The sequence below is a fragment of the Cydia fagiglandana genome, chromosome 1, assembly GCF_963556715.1.
Source record: "Cydia fagiglandana chromosome 1, ilCydFagi1.1, whole genome shotgun sequence".
Lineage (NCBI taxonomy): Eukaryota > Metazoa > Arthropoda > Insecta > Lepidoptera > Tortricidae > Cydia > Cydia fagiglandana.
In genome coordinates, this window is record NC_085932.1 from 30,246,927 (window position 1) to 30,266,860 (window position 19,934).

The window sequence follows — 19,934 nt, forward strand, 5'->3', positions numbered from 1 at the left end:
GCGGCAGCGACTAGGAGCGGCTGGGACGTAGACGTATTTAAAATCATGTTTTTTTTTCAAAAGTGCCTAGAATATATTTCATTGTTTGTCAATGGGTTCATGGGCTAAATACAGGACGACAAATTTATTTACATCTAGTTTAGTATTTTATATATTATATATATAAAGCACCCAAAAAAACGAGTACTTACACAAGAATAAGTGTGGAGACGTCACAACATACTTAAATACGCGAAAGTACATTTAAAATTTCAATAATAAACCCTTCCGTCTCCATGTCGCTCGAAAAAAAAACAAAATGTTTTGTTCCGCATCGCCCCGCTCGCTCCGTCGCGCCTACTAGGCCGGTCGCGCCGCTCTAAAGTCGTGGCATCGCCCGCGCTGCCCGATACAAATGTTCGAGTCGCACCCCGCCCCGCTCGCCGCCGCCGCCGGTCGCCCGGTGCACGCCGTACGCGTTGCCGCTCGGCGACAAGGCTCGTGGCATGCATTATGCGTCGCCGGGTTATTGTTTTTGCGACTTACCGCCGGTCGCCGCCGCCGATCGCCTTAGACCAATGTCGTGGCCAGGCCGTTAGAGCGGCGCGACCGGCCTATGAAGCGCGACGGATCGAGCGGGGCGATACGGAACAAAACATTTTGTTTTTTTTTCGAGCGACATGGAGACGGAAGGGTTTATTATTGAAATTTTAAATGTACTTTCGCGAATTTAAGTATGTTGTGACGTCTCCACACTTATTCTTGTGTAAGTAGTCGTTTTTTGGGTGCTTTATATATACAATATATTAAATACTAAACTAGATGTAAATAAATTTGTCGTCCTGTATTTAGCCCATGCACCCATTGACAAACAATGAAATATATTCTAGGCACTTTTGAAAAAAAAAACATGATTTTAAATACGTCTACATCCTAGCCGCTCCTAGTCGCTGCCGCCGCTACTGAAAGTACGTGGCATGCCTGGCGGTCGCTCGCGTTTGTCGCGCCGCCAGCCGCCCCGCCAGTCGCCTTAGACCAATGTCGTGGCCAGGCCGTTAAGTCTAAGGAGATCTCCAAAAATAAGTGTATAAGTTTTAAAATGGTCGGCAACGCGCATGTGACCGCTGACCATCAGGTGGGTCGTAAGCTTGTTAGCCACCGATGTACTAAAAACACTTTTTTGTCTCAATTAAAAGTAAACTGTAAGTAATAAGTAAAAAAGTAACTCTTTCGTTAGTTCATTTCGTTTGGGGGAAGGGGGGGGCGCAAATTTGGTGCCTGCCCCGGGCGCCATATCCTCTAGCTACGCCTCTGGTGCCAACTGAGAAATCTAATAAAATATGAAAATCCAGTATGACATCTACCTGCTGAAGCAATGATTTTATTCATACATTCTTGTTTAACGGCATAGTCTACTTACAATTTTATTTTGAGATCTTCAAATTAGTTAATCATTTTTATCAACATCACACACTGCTTTTAAATCGTCCGTCCATACGTATTAATAACAATTTCAAACATTTTCAATAGAGAATCCGCGAGTGACAATTTGAATTGACGTACGTGACAAGGCGCGCTCTATGCTCAGCGGAAAAAAAAGTTTTGTTTCGATGTACATTGTACATTGCTGCTTTTCTTAGCGCAATACTACTCTTTGAGTGTTGCCCTACTTTAGTTTGCTTTACATTGCTACTGACAAGATTTGCTTGACGCACTATATTTGGCAATGAAACTTAAAATGGGAAATTTGCCAAACATGACGAAATAAAACGCTCGCTGCGTTTTGTTTACCAGTTTGACAATCACCTGATTGTCAATGTCACTGTCATGTGTCAAAAATCACGAAGCGCGCTCCGCGGTCCGCTCGGCTCGGCGTGCTCGAACTGATAATAAAACACTCGTGTTTTATAATATCCAGTGATAATGGCAGAAACGGCAGATTTAAATAAGAAGGTTTGTACGTACTATACATGTTTATCCTTACGTTCAGTGATAAGGCGTAATAACAGGGGTATTTATCTACTGTAACCTTGCCTCGGCGTAGAGGTCAACACTTCACGATTAGACGCTCGGATCGGACACAAGCCATTCTTAAAACATAAATAAACAACTAAGCCACAATTACTTGAATGATGAGGCGTCTTAGCATTGCTATTAGCTGAATGACATAGCATTTTTCTATGCTTATTATACCTACTCTAGTTTTATTAGGAGTATAGAATAGATACACCGGTTGTAAAAGACTTATTTGTGTTATTAGTAGCAGGTTCGTCTTAATTGTTACTAATAAGGCTCGTACATTTGTTACGTTTAATGTAATTATTACAATAAGTATTTGCTTTTTATATACAAATGCAAGTTCAATTTCGTATGCCTATACGGCTCGTCATGGCTGATCCTACACAATGCAACATTAACCTTTTGAATTTGAATTAACGACGCCAAAGACGGCATTTGACGTCGATCGTTTTTAGATGAAAATCTACTGAAAAACACCCCACTTTTAGGTTGGCATTATTTATTTACAAAACTAAATTTTACCCCCGTGGCGTCAGTGGCACGGCAAATGGATGCGCTTGGCGTACAAAAGGTTAAAAAAAGCCAACATATTTTGGTGACTCTAGTACCAAGTTCTATTAATCAGAATGTTTCTTATTTGTCCGTTGTTTTACTACCTTTGAAATCAGTGGCGGATTTGCAGTCTTTGCCGCCCTAGACCCCGGGCCCTGTAGCCGCCCCTTTCAAGGCACCCATAATATTGACTACATTTTGAGTTATTTCTTATTATCCTCAGCAAACTTTTTATCACAATTTGCCGCCCCTAAATATCTTGCTGCCCTAGGCCCGGGCCTACTGTGTCTTAGGGCAAATCCGCCACTGTTTGCAATACTATCCATTGTGTACCATCACCCACACTGTTAACTGTCCATTGGTAAACCTTATTACAAAAGGCATAAGGTCCACCAATAGTGCTGCTGTTTGTACCTGCTCTACACAACTCAAAAATTACTTATGAACTGAATGCTTTTAACTTCAACTAAAATTTCTGATAGTTTAAATAGTTGGGTTATTTTATTGTCAGGATACTTTGCACCTTATTGAGTACTACATAAGGTTCACATTAAAATAAACAAACTATTGAAACTAGTGCAACATTTCTAAAACTGCTATTGTTATTGGCTTGATTCACTCAATAATTGCATCTTCCAGGCGAATGACAACCGGCTGAGACCTGCGGTAAGACCTAACAGCCTTTTAGCATGCTGGTAGACTAACTTATAGTTATAACTTTAGTTAACTTATAGTTACATATTGGTAGACTAACTTATATTGTAGTTATAACTTTAAATAGTCTGGCAAACCAATCTTGTCAGTAGAAAAAAAAGCGAAATTAAAATTTTGTAGCGAAAAACCATCTACATTTTTGACGGAAATGGCTTGCCAAACTATAGTTACAAGATCTAGCCCATGAAACCATACTTTTAAGTACTTTTACAAGCTTTTATTAAATGAGCAATGTTGACAATGTTGATATGTATTTATATAGGCATTAAAATTGTGTTCGATACTTTTAACCATTTTTCAAGGATGTGACTTTCCATTTTTACTTTCGGCAAATTCCGCCGTGATAGCTAGACTATCGGACTTAGCATCACTTTTATAGGAAATTAACCATTGTGTATTGGGGCTGTCCATAAATTACGTCATCGATTTTTGACGATTTTTGACCCCCCCCCCCCTATAATCATTCAAAAATCATGATTCAAATGACCCCATTTCCTCCTACTTCATGCTACCGTCATCTGATGTCCAGACCCCCCCCCCCTAATTTGAAATGACGTATTTTATGAATAGCCCCATTTCATCGCTGTATCAAATTGGTTCGAAATTTTACAGTCGGCTCTCCAACTAGAGCATACTCTAATCCCAAAGTCCTAAAGTCCTAAGACTTTTTGCAAGTATTCATGGGTACGTAGAACTATTATCTATTCTGTATTATTATGAAGCTCCGCTTCTATACTTACGAATCCGGTGTGGCCTAGCCTTTAGTGGTAGTGGTACGTTATATTACCTATGGCACATAAATAATTAATAGTTAGATAACGCCACACTAATACTTAATGGCTACTCTTTCACGTGTCTGTTGCAAATAGATTACGCCATGAGCGTTTCACTTCTACGCCATTGATAAATAAAAAAAATTTATTTGTCATAACTAAATACAGTCTCACATACCTGTACTTACTAGGGTTGCCAACTTTTTTTTGGTGGCATATAGTATTTTCTAGAATAAGGTTTAAAAAGTACATTTCAAAAAAATATAGTAGTAGTAAAATACTAAACATGAGGTTAATATACGTTTACTCGAAAATATAGTATTTTAGCGTACTATATATATTTTTCCAAAAGTATATAGTACAGAGAGCCAAAATATAGTATAATATAATATAGTACGGTTGGCAACCCTAGTACTTACTTACCTATTAATTTAATCACAGAAAATATTAATAAGGTTATTATTGCATTCCATGAATTTAATCATAGATTTTTTTTTAACTTACTGAACATCTTTTACTATAAATTCAACTAGAAAGCATTTTTTTTTAATTAAATATTTTGATTGTATTAGTCAGCGGCCGGCAACCTTTTAGCAGCCAAGGGCCATATAGTTACCACAGGCCACGAAGTTGACGCAGGCCGCACTTTAATATTTAGGACTTTATCAGTCATTGTCATTTGTCAATCTTACATACAAAGTAGCCAGGGAGGCTCGCATGCGGCCTGCGGGCCGCCTGTTGCCGACCGCAGTATTAGAGCATTTCCATATGTTGTTATTTAGTTGCATAATTATAAGTAGTATAGTAGTCTGAGTACTAGGTATACTTAGGGAGTACATAGTCATGATGATTATTAAGTACTTACGCGGACATTGTAGTAAGCAGAGGCTAAGTATTAGTACCTATTAAATCCCGACTATCCCTTTTACCGCCAAAGAACCGTCAACTGATGCGCGCGGATACAGCCCAATATGAACCTTCGTGCATTCCGAGTATTACCACAGAATAATTAATAGTACTACCGTACAGAAAGGAAACTTCCTACAAAAACGAAGTTTGACAGCGGTTTAGGGTCGAATCATGCTGTCTCTTTCTAATATAAGGGCACTATCCCTTTCGGCTATTTAGGGTTGTCAAAAATCAAGTGATTATCTTATCTGTGGTCGTGCACGCAAAAGGATGTCAAGTGGTGCCAACCCTAATAATTGCTCGGAGCAATGCTGAGCCGAGCGGAGCCGAGTTTGACCGAAGTCAGAAGTTTCGCACCCCTGGTATTACGACAATATTATGAATACGAAAGTAATTCTTTATGTCTGTCAGTTATTTTTTACCGTTTGATTTACTCAACCGATTGAAACTAAATTGGGTATGGAGATAGTTTGAGTTAAGGTGTTGATGTGTTGTCGAAAAGTTTCAAAAATCGTGAAATTAAGTACCACATGGAATGATTTCCGGGGCTTCTCATACTTTTGTATGACAAACTTTATTTGTTCTGAAATTTCCGACTTTTCCAACTTATTTATTTATTTAAGGATCACCAACTTTTTGGAAAGTTTTCGCAACTTGCACATATGTTGTCTTACACTGACTTATAGGAACGGACAGAGGATACCTAGTTTTCAGTACAGAAATACTTCCTTCAGGGGGTGAATAGACAGTTAGAATTTACTATAGTATGTAGTGGGATACATCATTAACTCATTACCAAACTAAAATAGACATGACCAAAAAACATGTTAACGGAACGGTGGTCGCTTTCGGATGAAGGAAGCGCCTGGCGTCCATTAGCTCGTTGGGTGGATGACATTCGGAAAATTGCGGGTCTGTTCTGGATGAGATCAGTCCCGAACCGGGACAAGTGGCGCATATGCTCACTAGTATGCTCAGCAGTGGGTGATAAAGCAGTGGCTGATATGATGATGATGATTCGATGAGTGGGATATGGAAGCATCATCATGCGCAGTCGAAATCGTAAGCAGAAACTATTAGTGTTACTATCATCCATAATTCTCTTAATATCCGTATTATCTTTACTGGTCAGAGACCTATGATAGCTTATCTACTCCGGTATCGGTTCGTCCTCAACGGCGCCATCATTATAGAGGCAGTTATTGTGCTGACAGTTGGCGCATAGACTAGTCGTCTCCCGCCATAATTTTTCGTGCGTTTCGTTTCTGCTTGTGAATATGGATATACTGAATAAGGTCTGTTTTTTACGTTAATTCGACTTGTTTTTTTTAATTAATTATTTCAATATAATCCAGCATGAATCGGTATCGCGGACGTATATTATAATCCTGAAATGTGTTCCCCAGTGGATCAATTGGAAACAATAAATGATGGCCAATATCGACAATGTTGACCTAGGTGAACGGACTTTAATGCCAGTCAGAACTTTAATATAAATTTTAGTACTATATTCTTCTATTTTCATTTTCATGCGCAAATATCTAAGTACCTATAGGAATGATAAGTATCTTGTAAATTCAGATTCTAAACTATGCTATAAATTTAATCCAAATTCATTTAGTTTTTACGCTATTAAATACCAAAAATATTTATAAACTAACTGTTACATTATACATATTTCGCTCCCAAGCAGTTTATGTCGCTCTTGGAGTCTTCCTTAAACATAAAAATAAGGTCATTAACATTCGGATACAGACAAGTGCTATATGTGATAACCTGGTGATAACCCTTACTTCACTGACGGGCAAAAGTTCACCTTACGATTTCAATCGAGTAAAGTCATAATACAATTTACTAATAAAGCGTTTTTCAGTGGTTTTTCACGACACCAGCTAGTACAGGCTACAGGTTACTAGTGTTGTTTAATCGCATTGGCTCATAGATTTTTACTAACATTGGCTGTTAGAAGTGATTGTAGTAATTTTGAATGTGTCATTTATGATTTTAAACGCGGAGGGAGGACAGCCTTCGACCTCCTCGCCGCGCTCTGGTTGTCTACTATAACAATGTAGACTGTTTGCTAGTTACCTTAAGGCTGTCATCAAACTTGTGTTGAGCGATGGCGTCGTCGAGCAGCGTGGTATATATGTAATTTTTAATGAATACAACTAAACCTAATAGAAATTAAAACTTATACCTAAACATATTCAATCAACAAATTAATAAATTAAAAAAACACAAGTCAAAAACAAAGCAGTCAACCGTCAGTCAAATATTCCACCCCGCGTCATCCCTGGCGCAAAGGTGCCCAAAACGCTTGCCGCATTACCGCGCTGAATCGCGATGGACAACCTCTGCACCAGGAATGACCCGGAGCGGGGATCCAGGCCTCTATCTCGCAATCATTATATGTAATTGATAATTGTATTATGTGTAATTGATATGTAATTGAATTTAAACTAACATACTAACATTAAATAATTTTACCTAGGCTCTGCGAAACATGTCGCACGAGTGACTAAAAACAAGTATCCGCTTACTTGACTTACGGTTACGGTTTAGACCCCTAAACCGTAAAATTGTCTAATACCTATATTATGTAGTTTTTATGACAATTACCTATGATGGATCATTGAAAAACACAGCAATTGCAAAAAACCTGCATTATCATTCTTGAAATTACTCAATTTTTACTGCTGTTTATACATAAATGATCTTTGCCCAAATTTGCCACATTTAGAGCAATGTATCCTTTAAATTGCACACGGTTTACTTTACTAAAATAAACGCCTAATAATTATCAGTTCTTATGGAACATTTATTCTTCTACAATCCATAATTATCACCATCACATTTGGATTTTTTCACCATCTTTTAATAATAATAATTCTTCTGTGTTCTTTTCTTAGACAATATTGTAAGCTGACAAAATAATATGCATTGTCATTCTTAAAATTGAACAATACGAGTACATCTCTAAGGTTAATTTGATTAACTATAATCTATTAGTTCTGACACTTAGGCCCACTTGCGCCATGCCACTAACCCGGGGTTAAGCGATTAAACCGTTAACCCAGTGTCAAATTGTACTTACTGGTAACCATGGAAACTCCAGGTATAACCGGTTAACCCCAGGTAAGTGAATGGTGCAAGTGACCTATAGAGACATTTATCTCTAAATAATTATAGATTTTTGTTTGGTATTTGTATGTTTGTTTGTTTTTAATATAATTATTATAGATTGTTTGGAATTCGATATTTAGAGACTTTATAAATCTCTAAGTAATTGTAATACTTTAGTTTGAATTGATATTTACGGTTCGACGTATTTTATAACTTTTAATGTGTTTTTTTGCTTGTACGTAAATTTCTATGTTGACGTGTAAAGGTGCCCTTGTGGCCTATTTGCTGAATAATTGTTGATGTTGGATGCTTCAATGGCAGTAACTATTGTGCAATTTAAAGGATGATAATGCAGATTTTGCAGCTTAAATGATCTTTGTCCATATTTGTCACTTTTAGATCAATGTACTTATCAGTAAAGATATGGGTGATAGAGAATAGTGACACACCAGGTTTATTTAGTTCGGTTTTCAAGGCTTGAGATAATTGGTGCGGCCGCATTTACACCGCTCCCTCCCTGACAAAAGTGTAAATCTTCTTCTTAGAGTCTGTGCGGAAAGAGAAGAGTTGTGGAATGTATGGGGCCCCACAGACTCTAGTCGTTATACTTACTCTTTGCAGTGTCTTTGCAGAGTGAGTGCAAAGTGTAAATAGTATAAATATAAATAAGTACCTAATTATACGACACACACAAATAAACCGGTTACATCCGATAGTAAACACAATAGGACTTGTCTTGATGATACTGTATTTATAGTACCGAGAAAAACAGCTCGATTGATCATACATTTTTAGACCTCGCAACTAATCCCAATGTCATTAAGTCAGGACCTGATAATGTCCCAGAAAAAATCGAGAGAACATTTCAAGCAAAAAGTGTAATATCTAGAAATATAGATTATTAAAAAAGTGCTGGTTTAAATCTAGCAATTACCTAATAATAGGAAAAACATAATAATTATACGTGTGTATGTGTAAGTGAATTTATCTAGTACTGTAAGCTTGCATTAAATTTGCAATAAAAAATGATACTTATATCAAATTAAATTAAGCATTCGCGAATTAGGCGGATAGTGTTCACGCCAAACACTTTTATTTTGTACGAGTCCTACTTAAACTTAGCGAAGCCGGGATGTGTAGGTACACTATTTTTAATGTAACATTTGGAATATTATTTTATGTTGGAAAAAATGCTCCTGACAGTCTAAAGAAACAAACGTACTTACGTACGACTTTCATTATTATTGCGTTACGGCCACACCCAGTGCCGGATTTAGACATTTGCCGCCCGTAGGCTACGGCGATTTTGCCGCCCCTATCCGCCTCGCTTATAGGTTTTTTAAATTACTTTCCTATCAGAGGCGTTTAATTTTTTAGTACAACACACCATAGCCATATTAAAATGCATATAAGTTGACGTCACTAATGTCACATTTTAGATACAGATTTATATGGGCCGTTTTTGTCACTCAATGACGATGCGACCTCGTTATATTTGCCTGATCTGGTGTTATGGTGGGTACGGCTGGGTTTTTTGCCATTGAAAAACAAGGTGGGGCATTACCAATGCCTAAGCATATGAGCCGTATAGTAGACGGAAGCTGCTCCGATAGTGTGAACATTACCGCTGGCGATGGCGTTTCACTAGGTTCTGCGCTATTAATGCTGTATATCAATGATAATCATTGCTATGCAGATTGCAGATGACAGTAGCAGGGATACGTATTACACAGGCCGTGCTAATATCCCTCATTCTGTGGTGCTGGAAAGTTATGAAAAGCTTGTATCTGATATCGAGAGCTCTCTATCCATCCTGAGTTTCGGCATGGGATCGGAACAATTTAGTGAGATTCAATACCACGAATACACAAGAATCGACGATGATCCCAAACTCACAATGTAGTCAGATGGTGGTCAGATAGGTCACAAAAATGTAGTTAGTTAAATGAAAACGCGAGCGTAGCGAGCGCGAAATTTTTTTGGAGAAAAGAGAGAACCCTAAAAATGAACCTACCTGTTACATTTTTAGGGTTCCGTACTTCAAAAGGAAAAAAACGGAACCCAGCATTATACTACCAGGACACAAGAATCGACGACCATCCCAAACTTACAATGTGGTCAGATGGGTCACAAATAATATATAGGTACTTAAATGAAAACGCGAGTGTAGCGAGCGCGAAATTTTTTCGAGAAAATAGTAGGTACCTACATTTTTAGGGTTCCGTACATCAAAAGGAAAAAACGGAACCCATATAGGATCACTTTGTTGTCCGACTGGCCGTCTGTCTGTCTCAATATAAATGGTCTTGACATGACAGAGGGCAGCAAAATCGACAAATAATGCTTGTTATTTAAATTTTACAAATAAATTCTGGTCGACCCTATGTGAACGGCACGTACAATATTTTTTGACCCAAATTTGCCGCCCCCTAAAATCTGCCGCCCTAGGCTTCAGCCTACTCAGCCTAGTGGTAAATCCGGCACTGGCCACACCCACACCTGCATAAATAAAATACTAAGTTAAATGTAGGTACATAGCTTTACTCGCAATTATACGGTGTGATAGACGGCTGTGATAACAAACATCGATCAGACATGCTTATCAGGGATATACCGAGGATCTTACGTATTCAATCATAAAGCTTATTTTCGATTGTCGCAGCTACAATGTTAGCTGGTAGGGCCACTAATCAACAGTAGTTCTACGTTCAGTCGTCGCCAGGATATATAGAGGCGCACTTGTTTTTAGGACATTCTTATTTTTTCGTTTCGATTCTTGTGTGTGTGTGTGTTTTGACCTTTTGACATAATGCCGGGAGAAACTGATTTAGTGAGATCTTGGGTTAGTAATTGTTTTATGAACATCAAATTATCGATAAATATATGAATTAACATACGTGGATAAGTACATTATCTGTTTTAAATTGATAACAAGATATGGTTTGTAAAATTTTTGAAGGCAACATCGTACTCGTAAAAATTGTTAAAACATTAAACTGTAAAACTTAATAACCATATAGTTTTACAGTGTAATGTTTTAACAATTTTCCATAATGAAGTAGGTATAATGTTGTAAGTAGATGTTTTGTTTAAAATATGTGTTGCAGGATCATATAATAAACATTGTAGTTACCTTCTTAATAAGTATTTTGGTGTTTCTGTGTGAGAATCTTTGAGCATAGTGATAAGAATAAAAGCTGCTCTTAATAATCGGTTTTGTTAAATGCTGTTACTAAAATAAGCATTGCAATTAAGGTAGGTATGTAAGTTTTAAATTGATATTGCAGATGAACTGATTTATAAAAAGAATCACTCGGTAGTCACTCCGGTCGGTCGGTGGTCGGTCACTCTCATTAGCAATGTCAAATGATTGGCCGCATTGGCCAGGCAATCGTAAAATATACATATTCTACAGGCCTTTTTAATGTGTTTTTAGATACTTGTTTACTATACGTTAAACGTGAGTTTATTTAGAATATTTAGATGTTAGCGATGAGGAAAACCTGATTATGATTAAGTTAACCCGCAGATTTTGGCGATGTCGTGTATTTGATCATAGCGAGAAACAGGAAATATGAAATATTTACTTATTCATGATATTCACGATGATTACGATGAAATTACGTAGTTATGCCTACATATTCTACATAAAAAACACAGTTCAAGGTTTCCGCGGGTATGTAGTGTCAAGTGTACAGTCGCCATAAGATATATCAGAGCGGTCAAGATGTTCACAAACGTCTGAACAAAGCCTCTATTATCAAGACGTTAAAGCGTATGTTCAGATGTTTTTGAGCACCTTGGCTGCTTCGATATATCTGATGGTGACTGTAACCAATGAGATTGCGTGAACTCTTGTTTTGTTATCATCTAAATTTAATATATGGAAAACGTAAATCGAATCAATGATATTTTCATATTTATAAATTAGTTGTGGTTGAAACTTAGATTTAGCTATGGAAATTTTCTTTATTTGTGACTTTTTACTGTTCAATTGTTTCAACTCCTCGCATATTTTCTAGCCAAAGTAGCGAATTAAAGAGTATTGTTATATAGCGTTCCGTATGCAAAGGGTAAAAACCGGTGTCCGTCCGTTGTCCGTCACCAGGCTGCATCTCATGAACCGTTGAAATTGTCACAGATGATGTATTTCTGTTGCCGCTATAACAACAAATACTAAAAACAATAAAATAAATACATATTTAAGGGGAGCTCCCAACAAACGTGATTTTTTCGCCGTTTTTTGCGTAATGGTACGGAACCCTTCGTGTGCTAGTCCAACTCGGACTTGGCCGGTTTTTTACTTTCAATTTCATTCCTAGTCGGGGTGAATCAGTCTTTGGAACTTGACGAAATTTAAAAGAAAGACTGTCCACAACATAGCTTAGAGTACCTATAGTTGATATAGAATATCAAAAGAAATATCAATATTTAAACGTAATTATTTCCATAAATTTTCGAGATATACATACGTAGTTAGCTATTGCCACGTCTTTCGTAGGTACTATTAAATTAATTGTAGTAACGTGACGGCTAGTCGTACATATATGGCTCCTTGCTACAATTTTAAACCCTACTCCGTCCACATAAGTGGCATAACATACACTCGTTGTAATAATATTTTATTACAACGAGTACTAACGGCATAACTGACCATCGATAGACTTTCTGTCGTAGGTGTTAGGGTGTAGAATGGTGAGTGGAGTTTTTACGATGGTACGAACGACCTTCGGACATCGTTATTTATTCCCGAGCAGCATTGTAAACATATCATCCAGCGACTCAATTCTAGCACAAGTATACTAGTCATTTTAATTTAAAAAGTTACAGTACTAAATACCAATTTTCCTGATTTACAGCAATGTAAAAAAATGTGTGTAACAATTAAATATTAGGCCCTTTTGAACAGAGGGTCGGCTAGACCTTTCATGTTTGAAATTCGTATTATGACGTAAAGTTTTACTACTTAACTATATTTTATTGGAGTTTTGTTTCAATTCAAGTAAAACAATTCAAACATATTTATTGCTCACCCTGTAAGGGTAGCAATTTATTTGTACAGTCAACAACAGAGCTATGAATACAGGCAATAAAGTACTGTATACATATTTTTGACACTTTGCCTGTATTCATAGCTCTGTTGTTGACTGTACATAGTTTTATACCGAAAATTCATCTATTAAGTACGTAAATAAGTACATTACAGTCATGTTGGTATTGGTAAGCTAGTAACAAAATTATACAAAAATTATAATTCCTATGCTCTAGAATGGGTCTCTATTGATTCCCAAATAGTTTTAAGTCATAATGTATTGTTTGACCAAATTTTCGTTAGTCATAATTGGTTTTTCTCAGAAACGCGTAACTTTTCAGGATTGCAATAAAACAAACCTAACCTAACCCATATATAGAATGACCTTACGAAAATCCTGAAAAGTTAACGGTTTCAGTTTTATGACTAACGATAATATGACAAACAATACATTATGACTTAAAACTTTATGGGAAACAAAGGAACCCCCTCTAAAATATTAATTGTCTCCATTTATGTAGGTTATATTTTTTTCATGAAGATGAATGACTCTTGGTACTAGTAGGTACATCGCTTATGTCCTTAGGCGTCTGCTTGTTGCTACCGACTCCACTCCAAAATATTCTGATTCCGCTCGGCCAGTGTTTAATTAATTTGTTGATAAGCTGCAGATTTGATAAAAAATAATGGCAGCAATCATTGTCGCCGCACGCCATTACTTCTGAACAATAATGCTCACAAATTACGAGTGCAACATTCGAAATTAATAACCGGCCATGTGCGTGTCTCACTCGCCCACCGAGGGTTCCGTACCATTACGCAAAAAAACGGCAAAAAAATCGTTTGTTGTATGGGAGCTCCATTAAATATTTATTATTTTGTTTTTTTAGTATTTGTTGAAAATTTTAATTGCCTAGCTATCATGGTGACTCCCTTAAAATCCTTTCAAGCTATACATTTTTTCGTTATTATTATTGAATTTCTTGTTGGTACATATATAAAAATTTTGAAAAGGATGTTTGATACAGCTTTTTATTGTTTACTGCCACACAAAACATTTATTAAATAATTACTTTTCTTGAGAATCAGCAATATTGTAAATACTAATGTACTAAGCTATTGTGTGAAAGCAATACATTATATTATTTTTACATTAACCTCTGGCCGCCCAGAGACCTATAAAAAGGTCTCCTGTTCCCTTCTTATTTGACCTTTGTGTTGACAAAATAAAATTTCATTTTGCTTGGCAAGTTTTGACGTATGGGCGGCTAGAGGTTAATTTGCCATTATTGTGTTAACAGATCCGCAGCCACCAACGTACCCCCTCCGGCTCTCGCGACTTTAAAGAGGCCACAAAACGAGACGCCCTCGCACGAGTGGAAGTGGAACTTGAGAGGTTACTGGCAACATTACCCGAGGCCCGCAAACCGCTGGTCACTAAGGAGTTCCAGGGGTTTAAGAATCTCTTCAGCCGGTTCCTTGCTGAGCGTAAGTGAGACAGTCATATCTCTCTTTTGCTCTCCCACGAGTAGAAGTGGAATTAGAGAGGTTACTGGTAGCATTACCTGAGGCCCGCAGACCACTGCATGGTCACTAAAGAGTTCCAGGGGTTTAGGAATCTCTTCAGCCAGTTCCTTGCTGAACGTAAGTGAGATAGACAGGTCAGCTCTCTCCCTCTAGCCCTCGCACGAGTAGAAGCACAAGTGGAAGTGGAACTAGAGCGATTACTGGCCGCCATACCTGAAGCCCGTAGACCGTTGGCCGTTAAGGAGTTCCAGGAAGAATGTCTTCAGCCGGTCCCTTTTGATTCCCTGTTCATATAAAAGAGAAGAAGTACCAAGTAATATGTTTGGCTTCACTTGACATTCATAACACAAAACTCAATGAAACTTTACATTATTATTATTATAATAGTTGTGGTCCTAAAACTTATTTTTTTGCAAGCACTGCAAATAGGTACCTATGTACAAACAAATGGTATTTCTCTTTACAGAGGGCCCATCAGTAACATGGGAAAAGATCGAGAAACTCCCAGAGGGCGCGGTCATCGACTACGGCTCCCTCGAGACCCCGACCACAGACAATATCCACCACATGTTAGACAAACTTGTGGTGGTCAAGCTGAATGGTGGTCTGGGGACCTCCATGGGTTGCAAGGGGCCCAAGTCTGTCATACAAGTTAGGAATGAGTTGACCTTCCTGGATTTGACTGTGCAGCAGATTGAGGTTAGTGTTTTTGATAGTGCTAACTGGCTTCAGAATGGTATTGAGAAGACCCTGCTGTAGAAAAGTCCTAGTAAAATAATTTAGGAATAGCTGTATGGTGGTCTGGGGAGCCTCTATGGGATGTAAGGGACCGAAGTCTGTCATACAAGTCAGGAATGAGCTAACGTTCCTGGATTTGACTGTGCAGCAGATCTATCTTAGTGTTTTCAACAATAGCAAAAGAAAAGAAAATGCTTTCGAGGATTCCTTGTGAAGAAACTAACTAAAAGAGGTGGTATATCAGTATCAGTGTTGGCTAACGTTAATTGCATTTAACCATTAACCATTATAAATTGAAGCGTAAACCGTAACGGAATAATGGTTAATTGCATTAACGTTTCGGCCAACACTGATTTAGTATAGTAGTAACTAGGTATATTAAGGTTGATTGGCATTAAACAAGCCGTTCAAAGTTTTAAACAACTTTCCTTATCTTATGGAGCAGGCCTTAGTTTTTACTAGGGTGACTGCCATCTGACCTTCCAACCCAAAAACAAATGTGACTAGTTCAATTTCCTCGTATTGTTTTCCTTCACCGAAAAGCGACTCGTTAATATTGAATGACATTTCGTAAAGTTTCCAGAAACGCATTGGTGCGAGCCGAGGTTCGAACCTGCGACCTCCAGTTTGAAGGTCGCACATCTCAATGCTAGTCTAGAACGCACATTTATGGGACCAACATTTGCTCTTTCTGTATTCTAGCACCTGAACAAAACCTATAAATGCAACGTACCCCTCGTCCTAATGAACTCATTCAACACCGATGAAGACACCCAAAAGGTCATCCGCAAATACAAGGGCTTGAAGCTGGACATACACACATTCAACCAGTCTTGCCATCCGCGTATTAACCGGGAATCTCTGCTGCCTGTGGCGAAGGATGGACACGTTCATAATGATATTGAAGCGTAAGTGTATAGCCATAAGGTTGCTTTTAGATTGGTTCTAGTATTCTGAACATCATTCAACGGCCTAGAGACGGTGGCGTGATGTAGGGTTCCAAATGATATTCAAGCGTAGGTGTATTGCTGTAAAGTTGCTTTTAGATTGGTCTCGACATAAAACAAAGATTTAGCGATGCTTGCGTGGTACAGGTTCCAAACGAGATTCAAGCTAAAGGATATGGTAATAATGTCAAGTTTGCATTGATTAGTAATTATAAAAAATAAACAAATGCAAATACAAGATTACAAGGGCTTGAAGCTCGACATATTGATTCAACCAATCCTGCCATCCACGTGTCAATAGAGAGTCTTTTCTACCCGTGGCCAAGGATGGACACATTCGGAATCATATTGAAGCTTAAGTCCATAGCAATAAAGCCACTACACAAGTAAAAGAAAGCGGACCGTATTTCTCAAATTTTCCAGTTTTTGCAGATCACATCACACTCTTACTGTTACTTGTGATTAAAAATATTGTTGATGTTTTTCATTGACAGCAACCTTCTTGACTGAAATTTAGATACAAAATCTATGCAATAAGGGACAATACATATAGATTGCAATTGTTTCATTTCCTTGGGGAGGAAATGAAACAACAAACATCAGTCATGTTAAACCTTGTAAAACGTCTTTGCAATTGGGTCCAGTTTCAGACAATAATTCTTTTTTTCAGCTGGTACCCACCCGGTCACGGCGATTTCTACGAGTCTTTCCACAATTCCGGCCTCCTCCAGAAGTTCATCAAAGAAGGCCGCACCTACTGCTTCATCAGTAATATTGACAATCTGGGCGCCACTGTCGACCTCAACATCCTCAACTTGCTCCTCAACCCAAATCATCAACAGCCTGTCAACGAGTTCGTTATGGAGGTAAGAATTGTTTATCGAAGACTCCTGCCTCATCAGTAATATTAACAACTTGGGCGCCACTGTCGACCTCAACATACTCAACTTGCTCCTCAACCAGAATCAACAGACTCTCGATGAGTTCGTCCATGCCTCCATGTCAGTTGTAATTGTCATATTGACAATCTGGGCACCACTGTCGACCTCAACATACTACTCAACCTAAACGGTCACTTTTCTTCCGGGTCACCATTCATTCTTAAACACTTTTTTTCAGGTTACTGACAAAACCAGAGCGGACGTCAAGGGAGGCACCCTCATCCAATACGAGGACAAACTCCGCCTCCTCGAAATCGCCCAAGTACCCAAAGAACACGTCGACGACTTCAAATCCGTCAGCCAGTTCAAATTCTTCAACACCAACAATTTATGGGCCAAACTCGACGCCATACAAAGAGTCGTCGAACAAGGCTCTTTAAACATGGAAATAATTGTTAATAACAAGCATTTAGGCGATGGTTTGAACGTTATCCAACTCGAAACTGCTGTAGGTGCAGCCATGAAATGCTTCGAAGGAGGCATAGGCGTGAACGTACCTAGATCTAGATTTTTACCTGTGAAAAAGACCTCAGATTTGCTGCTAGTCATGTCTAACTTATACAGCCTTTCGCATGGATCTTTAGTTATGTCTGAGCAAAGGATGTTCCCCTCTACGCCGCTTGTGAAGTTGGGAGACAACCATTTTGCGAAAGTGAAGGAGTTTTTGAACAGGTTCGCGACGATACCGGATCTGATTGAGTTGGATCATTTGACGGTGTCTGGGGACGTTACGTTTGGAAGAGGAGTTTCTTTGAAGGTTGGTAGTACATTTTTATTTGTTTGTTTATATGTTATGTAGGTACTTACGGATCTTCACAAAAGAAAAATTGGCATTTGAATAGTTAGGTCGATTTGTTATAAAATATTTATTTATGTGTTTCCTTATCCTTACATTCGTTATTTTCAGGGCACGGTGATCATCATAGCTAACCACGGCGACCGAATCGATATACCATCGGGCGCTGTTCTTGAGAACAAGATCGTCTCTGGCAACCTTCGCATCCTGGACCACTAATCGCACATAGGGCACCTTCTTTCCGAAACCAGAGACCAGTTAACGATATAAACTACCTCTTGCCAGTATCGATATTCTGGAAAACAAAATCAACGTCGACAATCTGCGGTTACTAAACCAGTAACTATTCATATTTCTGCAACACTACAGACCAGAAGAACAGTAACATGGAGTATCAAGCCTTAAGGTACGAGTACGTCTAGATATGGCGAATGTGCTGCGAACGCCTCACCAAGGTTCACTAATTGTTTGCATTACAGATGTAGTGCACAATTGTTATCCATAGTATTTTCTCGGAAACGTTTGTATTTGTCGTCCTACTTCAGTCAACCTAAGGACTTTTTGTACCGAGAATGACTGAAATAGCAAGACACGTTCGTACGTTTCCGTGAAAATAATTATGCACTACCATCTGTACGTAGTACCCGTAGTACGTAGTACCCGTAGTACGTAGTAGTCGCGTTAGCGGGCGTATTCGTCAGATCTGGACGCACTTTTAACTTTGTCGACCATTTATTTTATAACGTCAGTACATACTTAATGCAAGTAAGGATAATACCGCGTGTTATTTCAAACGTTTGTTAGGTATAATCATTTTATATTGTACGATGTTTTAACCGAATAAGAACTTTTTTATATGTACAATATCCATTTGGTGTGCTTATAAATAATACTTCCAAAAGTGGTAGATATACCTACGTTTCTTTAGTCTCGACACCTCGACAGTATATATGTTAACACGGTCTTATCTCTTATAGTAACATATTCCACATAACAATTTATCTGTTAGAGATTATCTAAGATCTTTAAATACGAAGTACGTCATGTTTACAACTAGTCTATATAGGTAACTAACTGCGAAATCATGTAGATTCTGAATTATGTTAAGTGTTAAGTATTTATCAGGTATTTATATTATATTATGTCAATTATTTGCACGAATTCTTTCTAATATTTGCTCAATAAAACGGAATTTTGCAAGTTAGATTAGTATTTGATTATGTAGGTACCCCATATTTATGCTGACATAAATAGTTCTTATAGATATAATTTCAGACAAGATATTGCTGCTTTTTATTGATCAGTCAATGAAAAATCCAGGATACCTTATGTTGTAGACTCTACAATGTAGAGAATAAATAAGATACTTTTTTGTAGTTTATCTTTATTTAAAAGTCGATCTAATCGCATTATATTCTAAGCTTGCATAATATCCAATATGTATTATAGTTATTGTAAATTGCCAAAAATAAATTTATTTTGCACGTTTTTATTTGCATTGTCTATTTTTAAGATTTTAATCACAATCGTTTTAAACTAATGCTGTATTTATAGCTTGTGGAACGGGCCAGCAATGTTATTATGTTATTTTATTTTTCTACTTATTTGTAGATTAGAGCTGTATTTGATATTAGCATTGTGTCATGATTGTCATGAATTGTTCAATTGTTGTAGTAAACTGTTGAAAAAAATTTTCGTTTAATATTTCCTTCTGATAGACTTTCTAGCTCCTTCTGATAGGTCACTAGATGGCGTTATATTTAAGTGGATGTCAAAACGAGAAACATTACAACTAGAGATGTATTGTCGTTATTATGATACTTGTCTCTGATATAATGTGGGATGGGTATGTTAGTAAAATAAAGCTTAAAAATATAAATTATT

General features: G+C 37.7%; 2 protein-coding genes and 1 long non-coding RNA gene across 7 annotated transcripts in view; 1 reads left to right on the forward strand and 2 right to left on the reverse strand.

Annotated features, from left to right (window-relative positions):
• The first annotated feature begins 1,815 nt into the window (after nt 1–1,815).
• LOC134669229 (UTP--glucose-1-phosphate uridylyltransferase) lies at nt 1,816–19,929 on the forward strand. Of its 5 annotated transcripts, XM_063526744.1 has the most exons (8): nt 1,816–1,932; nt 3,190–3,216; nt 14,403–14,589; nt 15,095–15,327; nt 16,069–16,274; nt 16,984–17,179; nt 17,433–18,011; nt 18,162–19,929. In XM_063526744.1, the coding sequence occupies exons 1-8, from the start codon at nt 1,903–1,905 to the stop codon at nt 18,267–18,269; spliced, it is 1,566 nt and encodes a 521-aa protein (XP_063382814.1). In that variant the 5' UTR covers nt 1,816–1,902; the 3' UTR covers nt 18,270–19,929. The 5 variants fall into 5 exon arrangements, with proteins under 5 accessions (XP_063382814.1, XP_063382826.1, XP_063382833.1 ...); XM_063526756.1 differs by lacking the exon at nt 3,190–3,216 and having other exon boundaries at nt 1,822–1,932; XM_063526763.1 differs by lacking the exons at nt 1,816–1,932; nt 3,190–3,216 and adding an exon at nt 6,147–6,241.
• On the reverse strand, nt 17,014–17,302 carry LOC134669562 (uncharacterized). The gene is made up of 2 exons (XR_010098917.1): nt 17,229–17,302; nt 17,014–17,095 (listed from the first exon to the last, which is right to left on the reverse strand). It is a non-coding gene; the product is annotated as an uncharacterized LOC134669562 (long non-coding RNA).
• LOC134669492 (uncharacterized) overlaps nt 17,347–19,934 on the reverse strand; it is a 245,804-nt gene continuing 243,216 nt past the window's right edge. Inside the window, exon 4 of the transcript XR_010098911.1 lies at nt 17,347–17,359. The gene's annotated coding sequence lies outside the window, so the exon portion shown is untranslated. The remainder of the gene's footprint in view (nt 17,360–19,934) is intronic.